We start from the raw sequence: 16176 nt of genomic DNA on the forward strand, positions 1-16176 counted from the left end.
GGCGGGGCAGGGCGGGGCGGGGCGGGGCAGGGCGGGGCAGGGCAGGGTGGGGCGGGGCAAGGCTGGGCTGGGCGGGGCCTGGGCGGGGCAGGGCAGCGTGGGGCAGGGCAGCGTGGGGCGGGGCAAGGCGGGGCGGGGTGGGGCGGGGCCTGGGCGGGGCAGGACGGGGCGGGGCGGGGGCCTGGGCGGGGCTGCGCGGCGTGGGGTGGGGCGGGGCGGGGCCGGGCGGGGCCGGGCGCGCCCCTCTGCCCTCAGGGCAGGGGAGCCTGTCGCCCATCCGATGCCACCACCAGGAAGGACTGTACCGGAGACCCCTTGTGAGCGTTCCCGGACGCGGGACGGAGGAAGCGATGTCTCCCGTGCGTCCTCACGCCTCTGCGCGTGCATTCGGCTGTTCTTCCGCTCCACGTCTTTCTTTCCCGTCACACGGGTTCTCCTGGGTGGAGGAAGGGAGCCCGAGGGTGGCAGGGTCCCCCGGGCCGTGGCAGGGGCTCCCGGCTGCAGGAAGCGGCTCTCCCGCGGCCTGCCACGTGGCCCTCTGGGGAGAGGGGGCTTGGCTGCGGCCTAAGGGGACAAACCCAGCCCGTCTGGGGCTCCGTCCGTAGCTGTGGGAGCTGGGCTCTCCCGTGGTGGGAGCCCCCCGGGGACGGTGGGGTGTTACCCGGCCCCCAGTCAGAGCTAGAGACCAGAGGGGGCCACAGCTTTGGATGGGGTGGGAGTGACCTTCTCCCACCCTGGGAGCTAAGCCAGGCCAGAGGCCCCCGGGCTCAGGGCGCCAAGTGTTCAGCCGGATCGTCCACTGGCTCTGCCCATTGAGGAGGCCCAGAGCCCAGAGTCTCTCCTGCTGGGCTGCGAAGAGGGAGCGTGCGCCCCACTGTCCTGATTCGGGGGCCACAGTCCAGTCGCTTGTCAGGCCGGTAGCTATGCAGCTGGTGCGGGAGGTGCACACGGTGCGGTGCGGGGAGGGAGTGCGGGCACGAGGCCTGAGGACTGGCTTCCGGGCCTGGTCCCTTGGCTCTCTCCCTGGGCCCGCTTAGACGTGGAAACCCTTGGCAGCTGGGAACCGCAGACCTTGTCCCGCCTAGGTCCTGGGATGGCCCGTAGCACCCGCCGACCGCATGCTGCTCTCCCTTCACAAACCCCAGGGCCGGTTCTGCCCCAGTGGGGGACTCCCTCCATCCTGCCGGTTCAAACCCACCATGGGCCTGTCTTCCCCGCATCTCAGGTTCAGCCACCGAGTGACGCCTGGTCCCCACCACGGTGGGGACACACGGGACGTACCTGGGCTTGCCAGGGGCAGCCTCTCCCGTTGCTTGTGAAAATACCTCCGGATTGGAGTTAAAACAGAGACTGGGCACATACGTGGCTTTGATTCTTTTAATTGATAGAATCATCTCATCTATGGGGTGCCAAGCATACACGTGACTTCCTGGTGGTGGCCGCCAGCTGTATTCTACTTTCCTGGTTGGCCGTGCTGGGGTTTGAACTTGGGGACTCAGGGCCTTACGCTTGCGCACTGCCACGTGAGCCACGCCACCAGCTCAGGCCTTCTACTTCTTGAGCTTGGCTTTCTTTCCTTTGCTGACTTTGCTGACGATAGGGGACACCTCGCGGGGCGCGGAGCCCGTGATGGCGGGAAGGAGGGGGAGCGGAGCGTTGAGGTTCAAGGTCTTCTTCTGCAGCCTCAGGTCCAGAATGTCGAAAGCCGCCTGGATCTCGTACTGCAGCAGCTCCTTGAGGCAGGCGATCTGGACGTGGATGGCTTCGCTGACCAGGTGCTCCAGCACCTGTGGGGACACGGGCTGCTGACCGCTCCAGCCTTGCCTCGCCCTGGCCCGAGTGGATGGCACTGTGCCCCTCTCTGCCGGCTGCCTGGGGCCCTCTCAAGTTCAGCCAGCGGGCAGTATCGTGCCTGCCATGCTAGCCATGCAGGAGGCTGAGATCGAGACTCAAGACTGGAGGCCAGTTGGGGCAGAAAAGTCAGCAAAAGTTTCAGATTAATCAGCAAGAAAGCTGGCGGCGCCCACGGTGAGCAATAACGAGAAGCACAAGCGCGAGGCCTGCTTTCAAGCCTGGGTACAAATGCACACAGAGGGGGAAAGAGACAGACGGAAACAGAGGACGACGGGTGGGAGGAGAGGTTGGGACTTGCCACGGTGGCTCTCTTTCTCTCTGCTACTATATAGCTCTCATTTTGGGGGTCCTTCCCCTCACCTTAGGTCCACCTTGAGCACATTATCCGTCCGTCATAAGGTTCTGGGTCCAGTCTCTGTGGATCCCCTACCCATTCTTACATCTCCAAGGCCTCGGGACAGGCGTCACTGGAGGGGGACAGGCCAACCAGGCACGGGAAGGACGGAAACTCAGCCACCAGCCGCCATGTCCGCAGGGAGCTCTCTGCCACCCCCCTACCCTCGCCATGGTCCCATAGCATTCAGGGCTATCCATGTAACTAACTGACCCCCAAGTCTCCACCTGGCTGGGGAAAGGCTGAGTGAGGAGGATTTGTCCTGCCTCTGGGAAATCTTAATGTATTTAAGCCTTCCCATGTGCTGTCTATTTGTGGACTTGACCTTAGAGCTATCTATATCGAACTCCATGTTGATGAATGTAGATCTCTAGATAGAGATGAACAGATATAGATACAGTTGAGAGAGAGAGAGAGAGAGAGACTCAACTGTATAGCCTAGGCTATCCTCAAACTTGTGCTCCTTTCCTTTGGGCCTGCCGGGATTACAGGTGTGTGCCTCCACACCCAGTTCTTCAAACATTTTTTTGAGCTTTGAAGGAATCCTCCCTCTTCAGTTGTCAATTCTGAAACCCAAAACAAACAGCCCCTTGGGAACACAGACTGTGTGGCTCCACACCCATCCCCAGGGCCTGAAACAGCTCTGTGTGCACACACACGTGCGTGCACACACACACACAGGATGTCCTTGTCTCTGTTCAGACAGGAGGCTACAGAAACCCTAGGGTCTGTGTGTAGCAGAGCCATTTCTTGGGTCCTCCCAGCCCACCTGCTCAGGTGCACTTCCCAGGGCGGTCTCAACACCCTCCTTCCCCACAGACGCTGCGGGCAGACTGAGGGGCACTGGAGACCCGCACAGCGCGACACCTCCCTCAGTGGACTCTGTCACCCATCCAGGACGTGGCAAAAGGAATTCAGACTCTGGGGTCAGCCAGGCCTCAGACCACCGCTAATCCACCTAGGGTGGTTTGCTGGCTTTGGGCATTTTAAGCGCCTAGGTTCCCAGGCACTTCGGGACTCGGGGACTCGTGCAGGGTGGGTGGGTCTGGGTGGGAAGGGCGCTCTGGGGTGCGCAGTGGGCGTGGTGATGCAGTGGACTGGGCGTGGCAGTGCAACAGAGTGGGCGTGGTGTTGGTGCGAAGTGGGCGTGGTGATGCAATGGAGCGGGTTGGGGTGGGGGAGTGGGCGTGGCATTGTTGCAGGGTGGGCGGGGCGGGGCAGCAGAGCGGGTGGGGCGATGCATGGGGTGGGCGTGGCATTGTTGCAGGGTGGGCGGGGTGGGGCAGCAGAGTGGGCGGAGCGATGCATGGGGTGGGCGTGGCATCGGTGCGGGGTGGGCGTGGCGACGCGGCGGGGCGGGGCGATGCGTGGGATGGGCGTGGCATCGGTGCGGGGCGGGCGTGGCGACGCGGCGGGGTTGGGGCGGGGCTCACCTCCCGCCGCAGCGTCGGGCGAGGCTGCAAGGCCACGTCCTGGCCCTCGAAGGTCCTCCGCAGCATCTGCGTCTGCTCCAGGCCCAGCGCCTCCCGCAGCAGCAGCATGTCGGTGCGCTTCTGCGCCTCCGCCGTGTCCAGCGCGGCCAGCTGCTGCTCGTGCCTCCACTGGTCCCGGCCCGCGCCCTGCGCCAGCGGGAGCGGCTGGGGCGGCCTGCACACCTCCACGCGGGTGACCGTCAGGTTCACGTCCTGCTCGTGGCCCAGCACGTACTGGTAGAGCTTGTAGTGGCGGATGAAGGTGTTGTGGAAGTAGTCGCAGAGGGCCAGCAGGCGGCTGGTGTTGAACCGCCTCTGGTAGTCTCGGAGCTTGCCTCCCAGGATGGCCACGGCCTCGGTGATGGAGCGGCCTGCGGGCACAGAGCGGCGGGCACAGGGGGTGCAGGGAAGCCCAGCCCGCCCGGACCTGGGAGCCCAGCCCTTCTCCAGTCGTGCTTTCTATGTCTCCGCCGGGGGGCGGGGGGCGGGGATGCCCACGCAGTTCAGAATTGGACAAGTACGGTGGGCCTCATGGAAGGGGCCACTCTGGCTCCCCTCCCATCCCCGGCCCCCCCCCCTTCCAGAGCTGCTGACCAAGGGTCCTGGGGACACACTCTGGGTAGAGGTGAGACCCGAGCAAGGGCACCTATTCCCGCGTGGACACCGCCCCCAGATCCGCCGTGAATCCTGCCATGTCTCCCTCGCTCCTGACACCCTGGCCCCTCCGCGAGGTGGGACATGCGTGCAGGATGCGCACCGAGCTCCCCCTGAAGCAGAGCGGCTCCTCTGCACGGCCCTCCCATCCCCCCACGCCAGCACCCCAAACCCCCAGGCCCCCTGGCCGCTGCCTCCCCCACAGGCCCTGGAAGGTGCCCTCCCCTCCGCCCCCTGTCCACTCTGCCTGGGAATATGGACCTCCTGGTTCCTGAGGATGGAAGGGCCACACCTTTGACTTAGAGGAGGATCCGTGGCCCCTGAAGCCCGGCCCTACTCAGCAAAGACCCGTTCCTCTGCACGGAGAAACCTCTCTGGGTTTTCCAGAATGCCGTGCCCATGCCCACGGTGGTGAGGAGCAGCGTGTGCCCAGCAGGAGCCCCTAGACGGTAGCTCTCACCCTGTGGTCCGGAGTCACCCAGAGCTCTGTGAGAAGCAGGTCTGCCAGCTATTCAAAAGGCAAGTGCTAGTTCCCAGGTGGGGGCTGCTCTGGAAATGGCTACCTCTTGTCTTGGATCAGAGCCAGAAGATGTGGGTTCCCCAATCTTCTACCTGTTGCAGCGCTTCTGGGTCCCCTCCTGCATTGGGGTGAGCCTCGGGTTGCTTGGCATTTTGCTTTTATGCTTTGAAAGGAGGGTGGTTCAAAATGACAGTAGGCAGTTTTGGCTTCTTTTAGGACATTCCTGGCACACACTTACTAACCACCAACAAAGATGTACTGAATGGATGCGATCTGAGCTGAGGCCCAGTGTGAGAAAAGCCCCAAAGTGTAGAGGGGCCAAGAGGAAGCCTGGAAGATGGGTAGGTGTGGCGCCGCGGGGAGCTGCGCGGGAGGGAAGCGGTCCTCGAGTTGAGCGTTCTGGGGCCCCTTTGGGGGGAGGAAGACGACCTCCAAGGGTGGTTGGTGGAAGATACCCCGGGCTGACAGGGATTTGGGGGGCTGGAGTGGCTGTTCTGGGCGGCAAAGTGGGTGCAGGAGACCGGGCTGTAGGTACTGCTGTTTGAGTGCAGGAAGGGTCTGTGGGTCACATGAGCGATCTGGACGTCCCCTGGGGACCCTAGGACACCCAAAGGGAGGCTTCGGGACTGCCTGGGAACCCCAGAAGGGTCACAGTTTTGCATGCAGATTGTTTTTTTTCCTGGGTGGAGTGTAGATGCAATCATCCAATTTCTCCAAATTAAGGACGTTGGTGGAGTTTCGGGGCCTCGGTGGCAAGGTGAGAAGCAAGTAGACAGGTGGGTTGGAGGGTGCTCGGAGGACTGTAGGGATTGTCAAAAGGGCGCTGTCAGCAGCCACAGGGCGTAGTCTCGGACCATTGAAGCCAGCTGAGGCCATGCACGGGCAGCTTCGTGAGGTGACTCATCAGACCTTCCCGGGCTGCCAGAAGTCAAATGTGCAGGGAAGCACCTTGCTTCTCCCTTCTGGCCTGGCCTGGCCGGGCATGGGTGGAATCGGCTCCTCCATACCAAGGGGCACCCCCCGCCCCGGCCAGCCCGCACAGAGCCCAGGCTTGAATCAAGGGGTCTTCGAGGCAATCATCTGGACTATGCTAGAAACAGGTCAAGTGTCCTCGGTGCCGCCGTTCCAGCCGAGGGAGGTCATGAAGCGCCACCTCCGTGCTTTGTGCTGGATCAACAGGAAGCGGCCCTGGCTGAACTTGAACTTCCACCCTCGGATGCTGCTTTGACCAGTCTGGGTTCCGCAGCGCTCAGCCAGCACCTGGCTTGTGAGACACCGTCTTGGCCCCGAGTGTGCTCCCTGTGTCCCAGTGACTCAGTGAGGAGGGATTAAGTCCCAGGGAGCAGCCACTGCCAGGGCCCACAGATCTGTGCCTGCACCGGGCTCTTCAACAACAGGGAGTGGCTTTCATTTGCATTGGCTGTGGGGAACTTCCTGAAGATGGTCCCCAAGCCCCTGGAGGCCAGCACCTGCGAGGGACAGGGCTGCGAGGGGAGCGGAGGAGGGAGGAGCGGGGGTGGCTCTTCAGATGACAATGCCAGTGCTCCCGCGGGAGCCAGGAGGCCGCGCCACAGAGCGCAGGAGCCCTTTGCCAACCCGTGGGGAAGAGGAGATGAGATCAGGGGTGTGTGTGTGTGTGTGTGTGTAATGGGAAGAGGGTCTGCTCCGCCCAGGTGGGCACTGGCAGAAGACCCCGGAAGCACCAGTTTTCTCCACAGGCAGGCTGAGTGCCCCTGTCGTGGCTTTGAGGGGAGAGAATGAGACCAGAGCACACTGTGGCTGTTGGCGCAAATCCGGCCGCCCGGCTCCCTAGGTTCCGGAAGGTTTGAGGTGCTCAAGACAGGCCTGCCTGCCGCCTCTGTGGGCCCCATCCCGCTCGCTGCCCGCCCTGGGTCCTGGCTGCTCTGTGAGCGCCTCTCCCCCCCCCCCCCCCCCCCCCGAGCCAGGGCTGTGATCTCACTGTCCTCCCGCGGCCCAGGCTCCCACGGCCCTGCCTCACGCACACCTGGGCTCATCTGTGGGCCCCGTCGTTGCTTCCTGCTCAGAAGCGAGGCACTGGGGTGTGGGCCGGGTGGGAGTTGGGGATCAGTGCCCTGAGCACCCTCCACGTGGCTGCAGCAGCCCATGGCACGGCGCTTGCCTGTCCCTCGTGAATGAGCTGTCGGCCTTGGCCTCCCAGTCCTCTTCCACCCTGGGGAGGGAGGATCGGCCACCTCCCTCCTGATGACCGAGGGACAGCCCACGACACACTGCGCACGCCCCGAGCTGAGCCCGGCCACTCCGGGGCGACAGGCTGAACGCCCAGAAAGAGAGATTTGACAGGAAGAACGTTCCAGAACCAAAAGCCCTGGGCTCATTGAGCGGGCTGTCTGAGACGGGGCAAGACGTTCACCAAGGCCTGAGGGTGTCCCAGTGTCCGGGAGGGGGGAGGGGCGTTGTGAGCGGGGCGCGGCTCGGGTGACCACTCCGATCCTTTCAACTCCAGGAAGCCCTGGGCGTGGGAGCCCCATTCCGCAGCCCCGCCATCCCACCGTCACCCCAGGGACGAGAACACGGCACCCCACCCCAGCGTCCTGGGTCAGCCAGTGCACACACTTCCTCGTGGTGGCGGCCCGAGCCGATTCGAACGCCGAGGAAGAAACCTCAGAGAGGATAGCTGGGCACCGAGGCCAAGAAGTCTTCTCACGGGCCTCCACGGCCTCCGCGTGCGCCTCCACAAGGCAGCTTCGCGCGGGGCCTCCCTCCCGGCCTGGGCTGAGCACTGTCCTGTCCACCCGGAGGGAGACCCCATCCCATGCTGTGGGTTTTGTTTCGTTCTGGGCTGGGCTCCCTGCTGTGTGGTGGAATTCAGGCTGATGGCACAGACCTCAGGCCTGGCCAGGAACATTCTGGAAGGAAGAGCTGTCCAAGGACTGGTGAATCACAGCTCCAGGCCAGGGCTATGAGGGGTAGGCAGGTGGCTGCCTTCCCACCCTACAGCGGCCTGAGTGACATTTCCTGGAGCATTAGGAGTGGCTGCGGACACACACGCAGACACCAGGGCCATGGCAAACTGGCCCAGCCTCTGCCCATGGGTCCTTAAGGCTGTCTTCCAGCTGGCCCCGGGCTCTGGTGGCCAGGCAGCAGGACAGAGTGGCTTCCTCACCCGGGTCATCCGATGGACCCAGGGGTTGGTGCCCGCCTTGTGTCCAGGGGGAGAGGCCCAGGTGGCACAGTGGTGGGTGTTTAGGGGAATATCCCACGAAACAGAGAGAGGCTGTCTCCCCACTCGCCCTCTCCCCGTGCAGGGCCTCCTGGGCACCGATATCACTGCAATCACCCCCCCCCCCAGACCCCGCCCTGGTGACGGATGAGAAGTCTGCCCCCCACGGGGAGCCCCGGCTCCAGGGGACGGCTAGTGCAACCTCCCCGAGACTTCTGGAGGATGGCTGAGTAGGAGCCAAGAAGAGCGGATGCCAGAAGATTCTGGGATCCTGTCGTCAGGATGGAATCCACTTATGCTTTTGAATAAAGGGCCCGCACTTTCCCTCCCTGTGCCGGGCTGGATCGGGTGAGGAGATAAGAGGAGCTGGCAGCGGTCCTGGCCCAGCTCTGAATCACTGTTGTGCAAACATGACCCTCCTTAAGTGCTGCCTGCCAGCCTTGTTATCTGGTGCGCAAACAGAGCCCAGCCGTCCTCAGCTCAGATTAGCCACCACCAGGTATTCCTGGAGAAGCACCCGCCAGGAAGAGGCGCAGCCAGCATGGGTGTCAGCGGGAACAGAAACGCTCATGGGTCGGCCCTGTGCTCCCCGCCCGTGACGGGCACGCCGTGTTGGGGAGGGCGGGGCCAGAAGCGGAAGGGGAAGGCTGGCGCATGCCCGGGGCCTGGCCTGTGGCTTCTCTCGAGCTTGCTACCCTTGGCTGACCGGGTGCCCTAGTAGGTAAGGCTTTCCACTGCGCGTGTAGTTGTGGGCAGGGAGGTGTCTGCACGGGGGTGCCCGTCATAGTGCCAGGGCCACTGGGCAGCCAGATTACCGGATCCCCAGAGGCTGCCCGGTCTCCATCACTGATCCATGCTCAGAACCCACTCGTGTGTAAAGAGAAGACAAGCGATAGTCCCATGTAGCTCCTTATCCTCGACTGTGAATGTCTGTGTTCAGGCCTGTCTCCCTTCCATGGTGGTAGACACAGGGCAACTAACACTGACCAGTACTGGCTAGGCACCAGGCACTTCCTGTGCATGTTAAAATTACTCTTTCACTGAGTCCTGCCAACTCTCTAAGTTGGAACTGTTACCGCATCATTTTCCAGACTGAGAGGTATACTAGCCCCTTCAAGGTTAGCATTAACACAGGAGGATGTGGGGGTCTGATACCTCATCAACCTCTTGGCCACCTCTGACTCCAGTTAGTGCACGCCCATGATGCAGCAACCGGGACAATGTAGACTCGTGACCTGAGAACCTCTGCCCAAGGGACCTCCCTCCCTCCCTTCCTTCCTTCCTTCCTTCCTTCCTTCCTTCCTTCCTTCCTTCCTTCCTTCCTTCCTTTCTTCCCTCCCTCCCTCCCTCCCTTCCTTCCCTCCTTGCTTCCCTCCCTCCCTCCCTCCCTCCTTCCCTCCCTCCCTCCCTCCTCCTTCCTTCCCTCCTTCTTGTCTTCCTTTCTTCCTTATCTACTATGCACCATGCCATCATCTGGCACTGAGGAGAAGAATGAGCAGGTGCAGAGCCTAACAAAGCTCAAGTCTCTTTGTGGTTGAGCTTCTCTTGCTGTCTAGGTGGGGGAACCAGAGGAGGAATTTAGTCTGAATAGAGGGTATAGGAGGTTCTCAAAATGGTGGGTTGTCAGCATGGGCAGACAAGTCCATGAGACTCTGATCTCCAATTAACCACCAAAAGAAAAAAAAAGTGGAGCTGTAACTCAAGTGGTAGTGCATCAGCCTGGAGCAAAAAAACTCAGCGACTGTGATCAGGCCCTGAGTTACCCCCCCTACACACACACCACATACTAAACCCTTAGTCAATCTGACAAAAAGTAAAATAATCCAAATAAATAAAATTATAGATAAAAATGGAGATACTAAAAAGTACAAGCAAAATCCAGAAGATTGTGAGGGACTACTCCACAAACCTTCACTCAAATAACTTAAAGATCTAGTAGAAATGGATGCATTGCTAGATATCCAAGAGGGTATAAATCACCTACATATATCTACAAGTGATGAGATTCAAAACAGTAATATTGTCCCAACAAAGAAAAGCTCAGGACCTGACAGATTCACAACTGAGTCAGTTCTATAAGACCTTTAAAAAAAGAATCAATACTCCTCAAGATTTTCCCATGAAATAGAAAGGGAAGGGTCACAACGGAACTCATTTTATGAAGCCATTATTACCCTCATCCCAAAACTGGACAAAATAGAGAACTATTGACCCCTCACTTTTATGAAAATAGATGTGAAAAATCTTCAATAAAATACTTGCTAACTGAAGTCAACAGCAAATCAAAAAGATCATCCAACATGACCAAAGTCATTTCATTCCAGGTATGCAAGGTTGGTTCAATGTAGATATATTAATAAAGGTAATATAGCAAATAAGCAGAATCATGGACAAGAATCACATGGTCATCTCAATTGATGCAGAAAAAGCCTTTGACGGATAAAAACTTTGAAAAAGCTAGGAAAAGAAAATGTGCACGATAAACATAGTAACACAATAAAGGCTACATATGACACGCCTACAGCCAACATCGTACTAAATGGTGAAAAACAAACCAATTACAAGACAAAGGTCTCCATTCTGTCCACTCTTAGTACTAGAACTCTTAGATAGGGGAGTAGGAGGGAATAAAAGGGCTTTGAAAAAGAAAGGAAGAGGTCAAATGACACCTATTCACAGATGATTTGATCTTAGGTGTACTGGATCCTAAAGAATCCAGTCCCACACTTCACACGTTGACGAACACCGACGGCAGTTCCCAGTCTGAGAGGCCCCTTCAGGAACTTGCTGGCCCTCAGAGTTTGTGCCCAGCAGGAGTCACAAGATTGCAGACGAAGGTAAGAGGGGAAACCTGTGGACTGGATGGCTCAATATTCAGACAGAAAAGACCCGAGGGTGGGGGGAGGAAAGGAAGCGGGGGGGTGGGGGGGTGACAAGAACCAGGTGGCAAGAACGCGTATGGGCTGTAAAGTCCTGTAACTTCACGGCTGGCTATGGACCCTCGTGTCGTGGGAGCCCCTTTCTCCAGAAAGCGCGACATGGGGCAGGTTGGGGGAGAGACTCCCCTCACTGTGTACCCCATTCTGGGCCTTGGTCAGCTGAGACCTGACCTCCGCAGAGCACACACTGATACGGGGAGTGGACTGCCGCCCCGGGGCGTGTTCTGGAAGGGGTGGGGGGGGGGTCTGTACCTTTGGTTTCCCTGAGCAGCTCTTCCGTGAACTTGACCGCCTGGACCACTTCAACCCATGGGAAGCCTTTCCCCACGGCGAAGATGACGCTCTCGTACAGGGTGTCCAGCAGGATGCTCCTGCGGGCATCCCTCAGCTCGTCAAACTCCTCCCAGTTCAGGAGCCTCCGCAGGTGCTCTCGGCCTTCGCGTTTCTGCCCGGCACAGAAGGACATGAGATGCCGCTGGGGGCCCTGTCTGAGCCCCAAGAGTGACCGGGAAGGGGGGTTCATCTAGGAAGAATTAGGCTTTGGCTTCTACACAGCCTGCCCTCCTCTTTCTGGGACGTGAGTTTCCCCCAGCGTTCCTCTTTTATTTTCTTCTGGGATTTCCCAGGTTTGTGTACCTCCAGCGGGCCCCAGGTTCTAAACCAGGATCTCTCTTCTCTTCCCTAAACCCAACATTGGATCTCGGTCTGAGACCACCTTCAGTTAGCTGCTCTGTGGAGTTGATCATGCTGTTCACACACTGACGGGTCAATGGGTGGTGATGGAGAAGAGGCTGTCATTTGGTGGAAGACAGGTGGGGAGGAGAAGGCTGCTGGGCTCCCCCATCTACAGGCCAGGGCCCCCTTCATTTGGTGTTCTGTGGGTCTCCCAGAGGAATTGCGTAGATGACCAATCGTGTCGGGGAAGAAAATTCCCCCTAAAGGGAGATGTGGAGGCCCAACACGCATGGGAAGCCCAGAGCCCTGCTGCCCCCGAGAGACTCCCCTTCTGTGTCTCAGATCTGCCCTGTAGCCCCCTCATCAGGCGGGGCCCCTCACCCCCACCTTTAGGCCCAGGTCTCCTCCCGCAGGGCAGGCTTTGCCAGACCCAAAAGCCAGCCGCCAGCTGCCGGGGCCAGGAGTTCTAGCCACCCTTGTCAGTTGTCGGCGGCGTGGCCTCCCGAGGTGGTCCGCGGAGACGGACCCGCGCCCCCGGAGGAGGCCCCGCGCCCCCCAGCGTGTGGCCTCTCCACCCCCACAGTTGTAAGAGCAAAGCTCCTCTCTGAGCCCCTCCTCTCCTCACCTGAAACTGGAAGACTTCCTTCACGCCCTGGGGTGTCAGGAGGGCCATGGCCCCACATCCAGCATCTGGTTGCTAGGAGACCCGGACCAGCCTGGCCTCCCCGCTCCCGGAATCCCCGCTGGGACAGGGGCTCTGTGAGGTCACCAACTGCTCCACCGCTAGCTGCCTCCCCTGCTGCTCTGGGCTGTGCTCTGCGAAGCCTTTCCTCCTCCTTCAGTCTCTGCTGGGTTCCAGTTCCCCATCAGACAGTGACCATTCACACACACACACACACACACACACGCGCACACACACACACACGCACACACACACACACACACACACGTTGGCTGTCCACCCACGGCTTACACATCCTGACTGGAGGGAGCCTGGTCTCCCCTCCCCAAGGCCAGGGTTTTGCCTCCGGGAAGCCTTGAGTGGGTGGCTGTCTCGGTGCCCTTCCGCGACATGGGCCAGTCATCTGTGACTGTGATTCTGGGGTGACCGCGTCCCTCGGGGATGCGGCTCCGGAGGGGGTGCCTCAGGTGCGGCTCCTGGGTTTCCCGTGCTCGCACTGGGAGCTGGGGGCTCTGTCCTGCCCAGCTTTACACTCCTTCGTGCTGGGACACTGTGGGGGCCACAAGTCACTCAGGGGACAAGTGCAGCCCTCCCCTGGCTGGAAGGTCCTAGGAGAGCTGGGGACACATGGTTCCTCCCAGGATCTCCCTTTACCCGCCCCTTCCTCGAGGTGCCCGGCCCCCACCCCCGCTGACGGGCCGTAGCTCCACGGTGGGGCCCCTGTCTGCTTAGGCCGTTCTTGACAGCTCCTTCCCGCCCGCCCAGTGCCGCCAAGTTTAACCACGTTACCCCCTAAGCCTTGCCCGGTCTCCGCTCCCCTCCCCACTCCCCAAGCAGCGCATCATTTCCTGCCCAGAGCTCAGCGGCCCCGTACCCAGACACCCAGAATGAGTGAGGCAAATCGGAGGTGGACTGGAAACGGGCGACGGGAGCTCGAGAGCCACTGCCCTGTTCTGCGTCGTGTTGGGGCGGCTTTGCAGTGGCCGTGTGTGCAGTCTCTGGAGGGGCTGGGAGGGACACGCTCTTTCTGCCTTTCTTTCTCCCAGCCGGAGATGATGGCTGGAGCAGCAGCAGTCATATTGGAAGTATGTGAATGAGAATTCCATCCTGGGGTCCCCCTGCCTGCCAAGGCCTACTGCATTCCTTCCTTCCTTCTTTTCTTTTCCTTCCTTCCTTCCTTCCTTCTTTCCTTCCTTCCTTCCTTCCTTTCTTCCTTCTTTCCTTCCTTCCTTCTTTCCTTCCTTCCTTCCTTCCTTCCTTCCTTCCTCCTCCTTCCTTCCTTCCTTCCTTCCTTCTTTCCTTCCTTCCTTCTTTCCTTCCTTCCTTCTTTCCTTCCTTCCATTCTTTCTTTCTTTTCCTTCCGTCCTTCCTCCCTCCTCCTCTTCCTCCTCCTCCTTGTTCTTCTCCTCCTCCTTTCCTTCGCCTCCCTCTTCTTCCCCCTCTTCCTCCTCCTCTTCCGAGTGGGACCCAGTCTCCTGTACCTGCGAGGCAAGTGCTGCTGCAGAGCTTGACGTTTGAGGCCCTCCTTGGGTCAAATGAGGTGGAGAATGGGCTGCTCACGGAGGGAGGGGGTTTCTAAGTTTGCAGAAGCAAAGTGATTTTCCAGACTCGGGAAGCGAGGGCGTCCAGGCTTCAGGACGTCTCCCCGGCTCCCTCCCTGCTTCTGTGAGCAGCGCCTTTACTTCCGGCCAGGGCCCTGAGAAAGCGAGGGCCTGGCTGTCAGTTACCTTGGAGGCTGTCAGGGCTGGGGAGGGCGGGGAGCTGCTGGTGGATACGAAAGTATCCTCTTCCAGGACAACCCAGCCTGCCATGTACACTTCCTGTGCACAAACTTGGGGCTCGGGGGGCTCATGTGGAGCCCAGCCTCCCCAGGGAGGGACGAGCCAGGCCCCCCGGAGCCAGGAGGGTGAGAGAAGCCAACCAGCCAGCCACCCCAGAGTGTTTCCAAGCAGCCCCTCATCCATTCACTCGAAGGTGCTGAGTGGCCACGAGGCCTCGGGAGACTCAGCGCCCACTCCTGCCGGGTCCTGCTCAGACAGCCACACCCAGACCCTGCTTTGCCTCCTCTCTGCATGGACGTCAGAGCCCCAGGCCAGCTCCTCCGCCCTGCTCCGGAGCCTCACTCAGGCCTCCAGAAAAGAGAGACAGACAGAGTCCTGTTCTGTTTTATTGTTGTTGTTGTTTTCCAATCCTGGGCCTTGGACTCAGGGCCTGAGCACTGTCCCTGGCTTCTTTATGCTCAAAGCTAGCTAGCACTCTACCACTTGAGCCACAGCGCCACTTCTGGCTTGTTCTGTGTATGTGGTGCTGAGGAATCGAACCCAGGGCTTCGTGCATGCGAGGCAAGCACTCGACCGCTGAGCCCTGTTCTGGTTTTGCTTGAGTCCTCCTCTCCCCGTGGCCCTGGTCTGGGCTGTCACATTAGGCTGTGGGGGTGGTTCTCTAGATCACCAGTCAGAACCGAGTCTCAGACGCAGAGCTCCTACGAGCTCCTGCTCGGCAAAGACCTCGGTGCTGTCTCAGAACTTGTCACCGTCATGTGGATGGATACCGGGGTACCTTTCCTCTCCACTTATAAGGTGAAGGGGCGATTGTCCTTGTCACGTGGCCTGGCCTGTGCATGGAAGGGCACTGAGCAGTCACGGGACGCCAGTGCCAGCCCCTCGCCGACCCCTGCCACTTGCCCCTGGGGGCAACATTCCAGCGCTTCCTAAATACCACGGGGTCAGGGTGACCTCCTCCAGCTTCTGCTTCCGAGGTCAGCCCTGCTCATGGCTTTGTGCTTCTTTTTCTCCTTTCTTTTTTTTTTTTCTGTTCTGTTCTAGTTCTTTTCTAGTATTGGGGTTTGAACTCAGGGCCTGACACCTGCTAGAGAGACATTCAATCCCATGGGCCACACCCTTAGTCCTTTATGCTTTTGTTATTTTTAAGGTAAGGTCTCATACTTTTTTTTTTTGCCCCAGGGGACACCTCCAACCTCAATCTTCCTACCTCTGCCCTGGGCAGCTGACATTATAGGCATAAGCCACCACACCCGTTCCTATGCTTGTCTTCTAGCTTGGGACAATAGGGCTGCAAGTGTTTCTACGGCAGGAGACGGGCAAGCTTCGTCTTCCTGGTTTCCCTCGGTTTCCCTTCCTCCCTTGTGATGATGAACTTGAAGTGAAAGGCACATCTTCCCGCATGGACGCCCCACGTCATCTGACGCCCTAGCGTCAGTACTTACGTGCACTCAGTGGCCAGGGCACCCTCCCGGGCTACATCCGGGCTTTGGGCCTTGCGTGACGCAGACTGGCTCTCGCTCTCACTGACTTGGCTCTTGGCTCTGCGATCCCTTTCTCTTACATTCTTTTCCATCCTGAACAGTGGCTGCAAGGCAGCTGGAATAGGGGAGGTGCTTCACAGATGGGGTCACAAGCGTCTTGATATTAAAAACCTCTGCGATCCAGGGCCACACATTCTAGCTAGGTACCTTCTAGAGCTCGGAATACCTTGAGTCACCTCTCACGAGGGCGAAGGCCAGCCGCCTTCCCGGCTGTCACACGTGGCTACCCCTAAAGGCAGGGCCGTCACAGACCCCAAAGCGGGCGGTGCAGCTCTGCGCTTGTTGCGCTCTGACTGGTGGATGATGTCCCCATCCGGTCTGGGAAGGGCCTTGGTTTGGATGATAAAAGATGTGGTTGCCCCCACATGGGGACCCAACATGTCCGTTCTTCTTATTGCATAAATATGGGCATTGAGCAAATTACATTTCCTCTTGGGGGTGAGAGAGGGGGAGGGGACC

The 16176-nt window shown here is 59.7% G+C and overlaps 1 protein-coding gene across 1 annotated transcript; it reads right to left on the bottom strand.

Moving 5' to 3' along the window:
* Window positions 1-1550: 1550 nt before the first annotated feature.
* On the bottom strand, window positions 1551-12383 carry C21H8orf74 (chromosome 21 C8orf74 homolog). Its single transcript, XM_048330958.1, has 4 exons — window positions 12336-12383; window positions 11288-11480; window positions 3682-4091; window positions 1551-1787 (listed from the first exon to the last, which is right to left on the bottom strand). The coding sequence occupies exons 1-4, from the start codon at window positions 12381-12383 to the stop codon at window positions 1551-1553; spliced, it is 888 nt and encodes a 295-aa protein (XP_048186915.1).
* Window positions 12384-16176: the final 3793 nt, after the last annotated feature.

Source organism: Perognathus longimembris, chromosome 21 (genome assembly GCF_023159225.1).
Source record: "Perognathus longimembris pacificus isolate PPM17 chromosome 21, ASM2315922v1, whole genome shotgun sequence".
In the NCBI taxonomy this organism is placed as follows: Eukaryota; Metazoa; Chordata; class Mammalia; order Rodentia; family Heteromyidae; genus Perognathus; species Perognathus longimembris.

What these genes read in the sequence shown, in the direction of transcription:
- C21H8orf74 (XM_048330958.1), bottom strand. Translation starts at nt 12,383, where the DNA reads ATGGCCCTCCTGACACCCCAGGGCGTGAAGGAAGTCTTCCAGTTTCAG. An exon ending in AGGAAGTCTTCCAGTTTCAG is followed by an intron (nt 11,481 to 12,335) that starts GTGAGGAGAGGA and finishes TGTGCCGGGCAG; the next exon opens with AAACGCGAAGGCCGAGAGCA. An exon ending in GCTGCTCAGGGAAACCAAAG is followed by an intron (nt 4,092 to 11,287) that starts GTACAGACCCCC and finishes CTGTGCCCGCAG; the next exon opens with GCCGCTCCATCACCGAGGCC.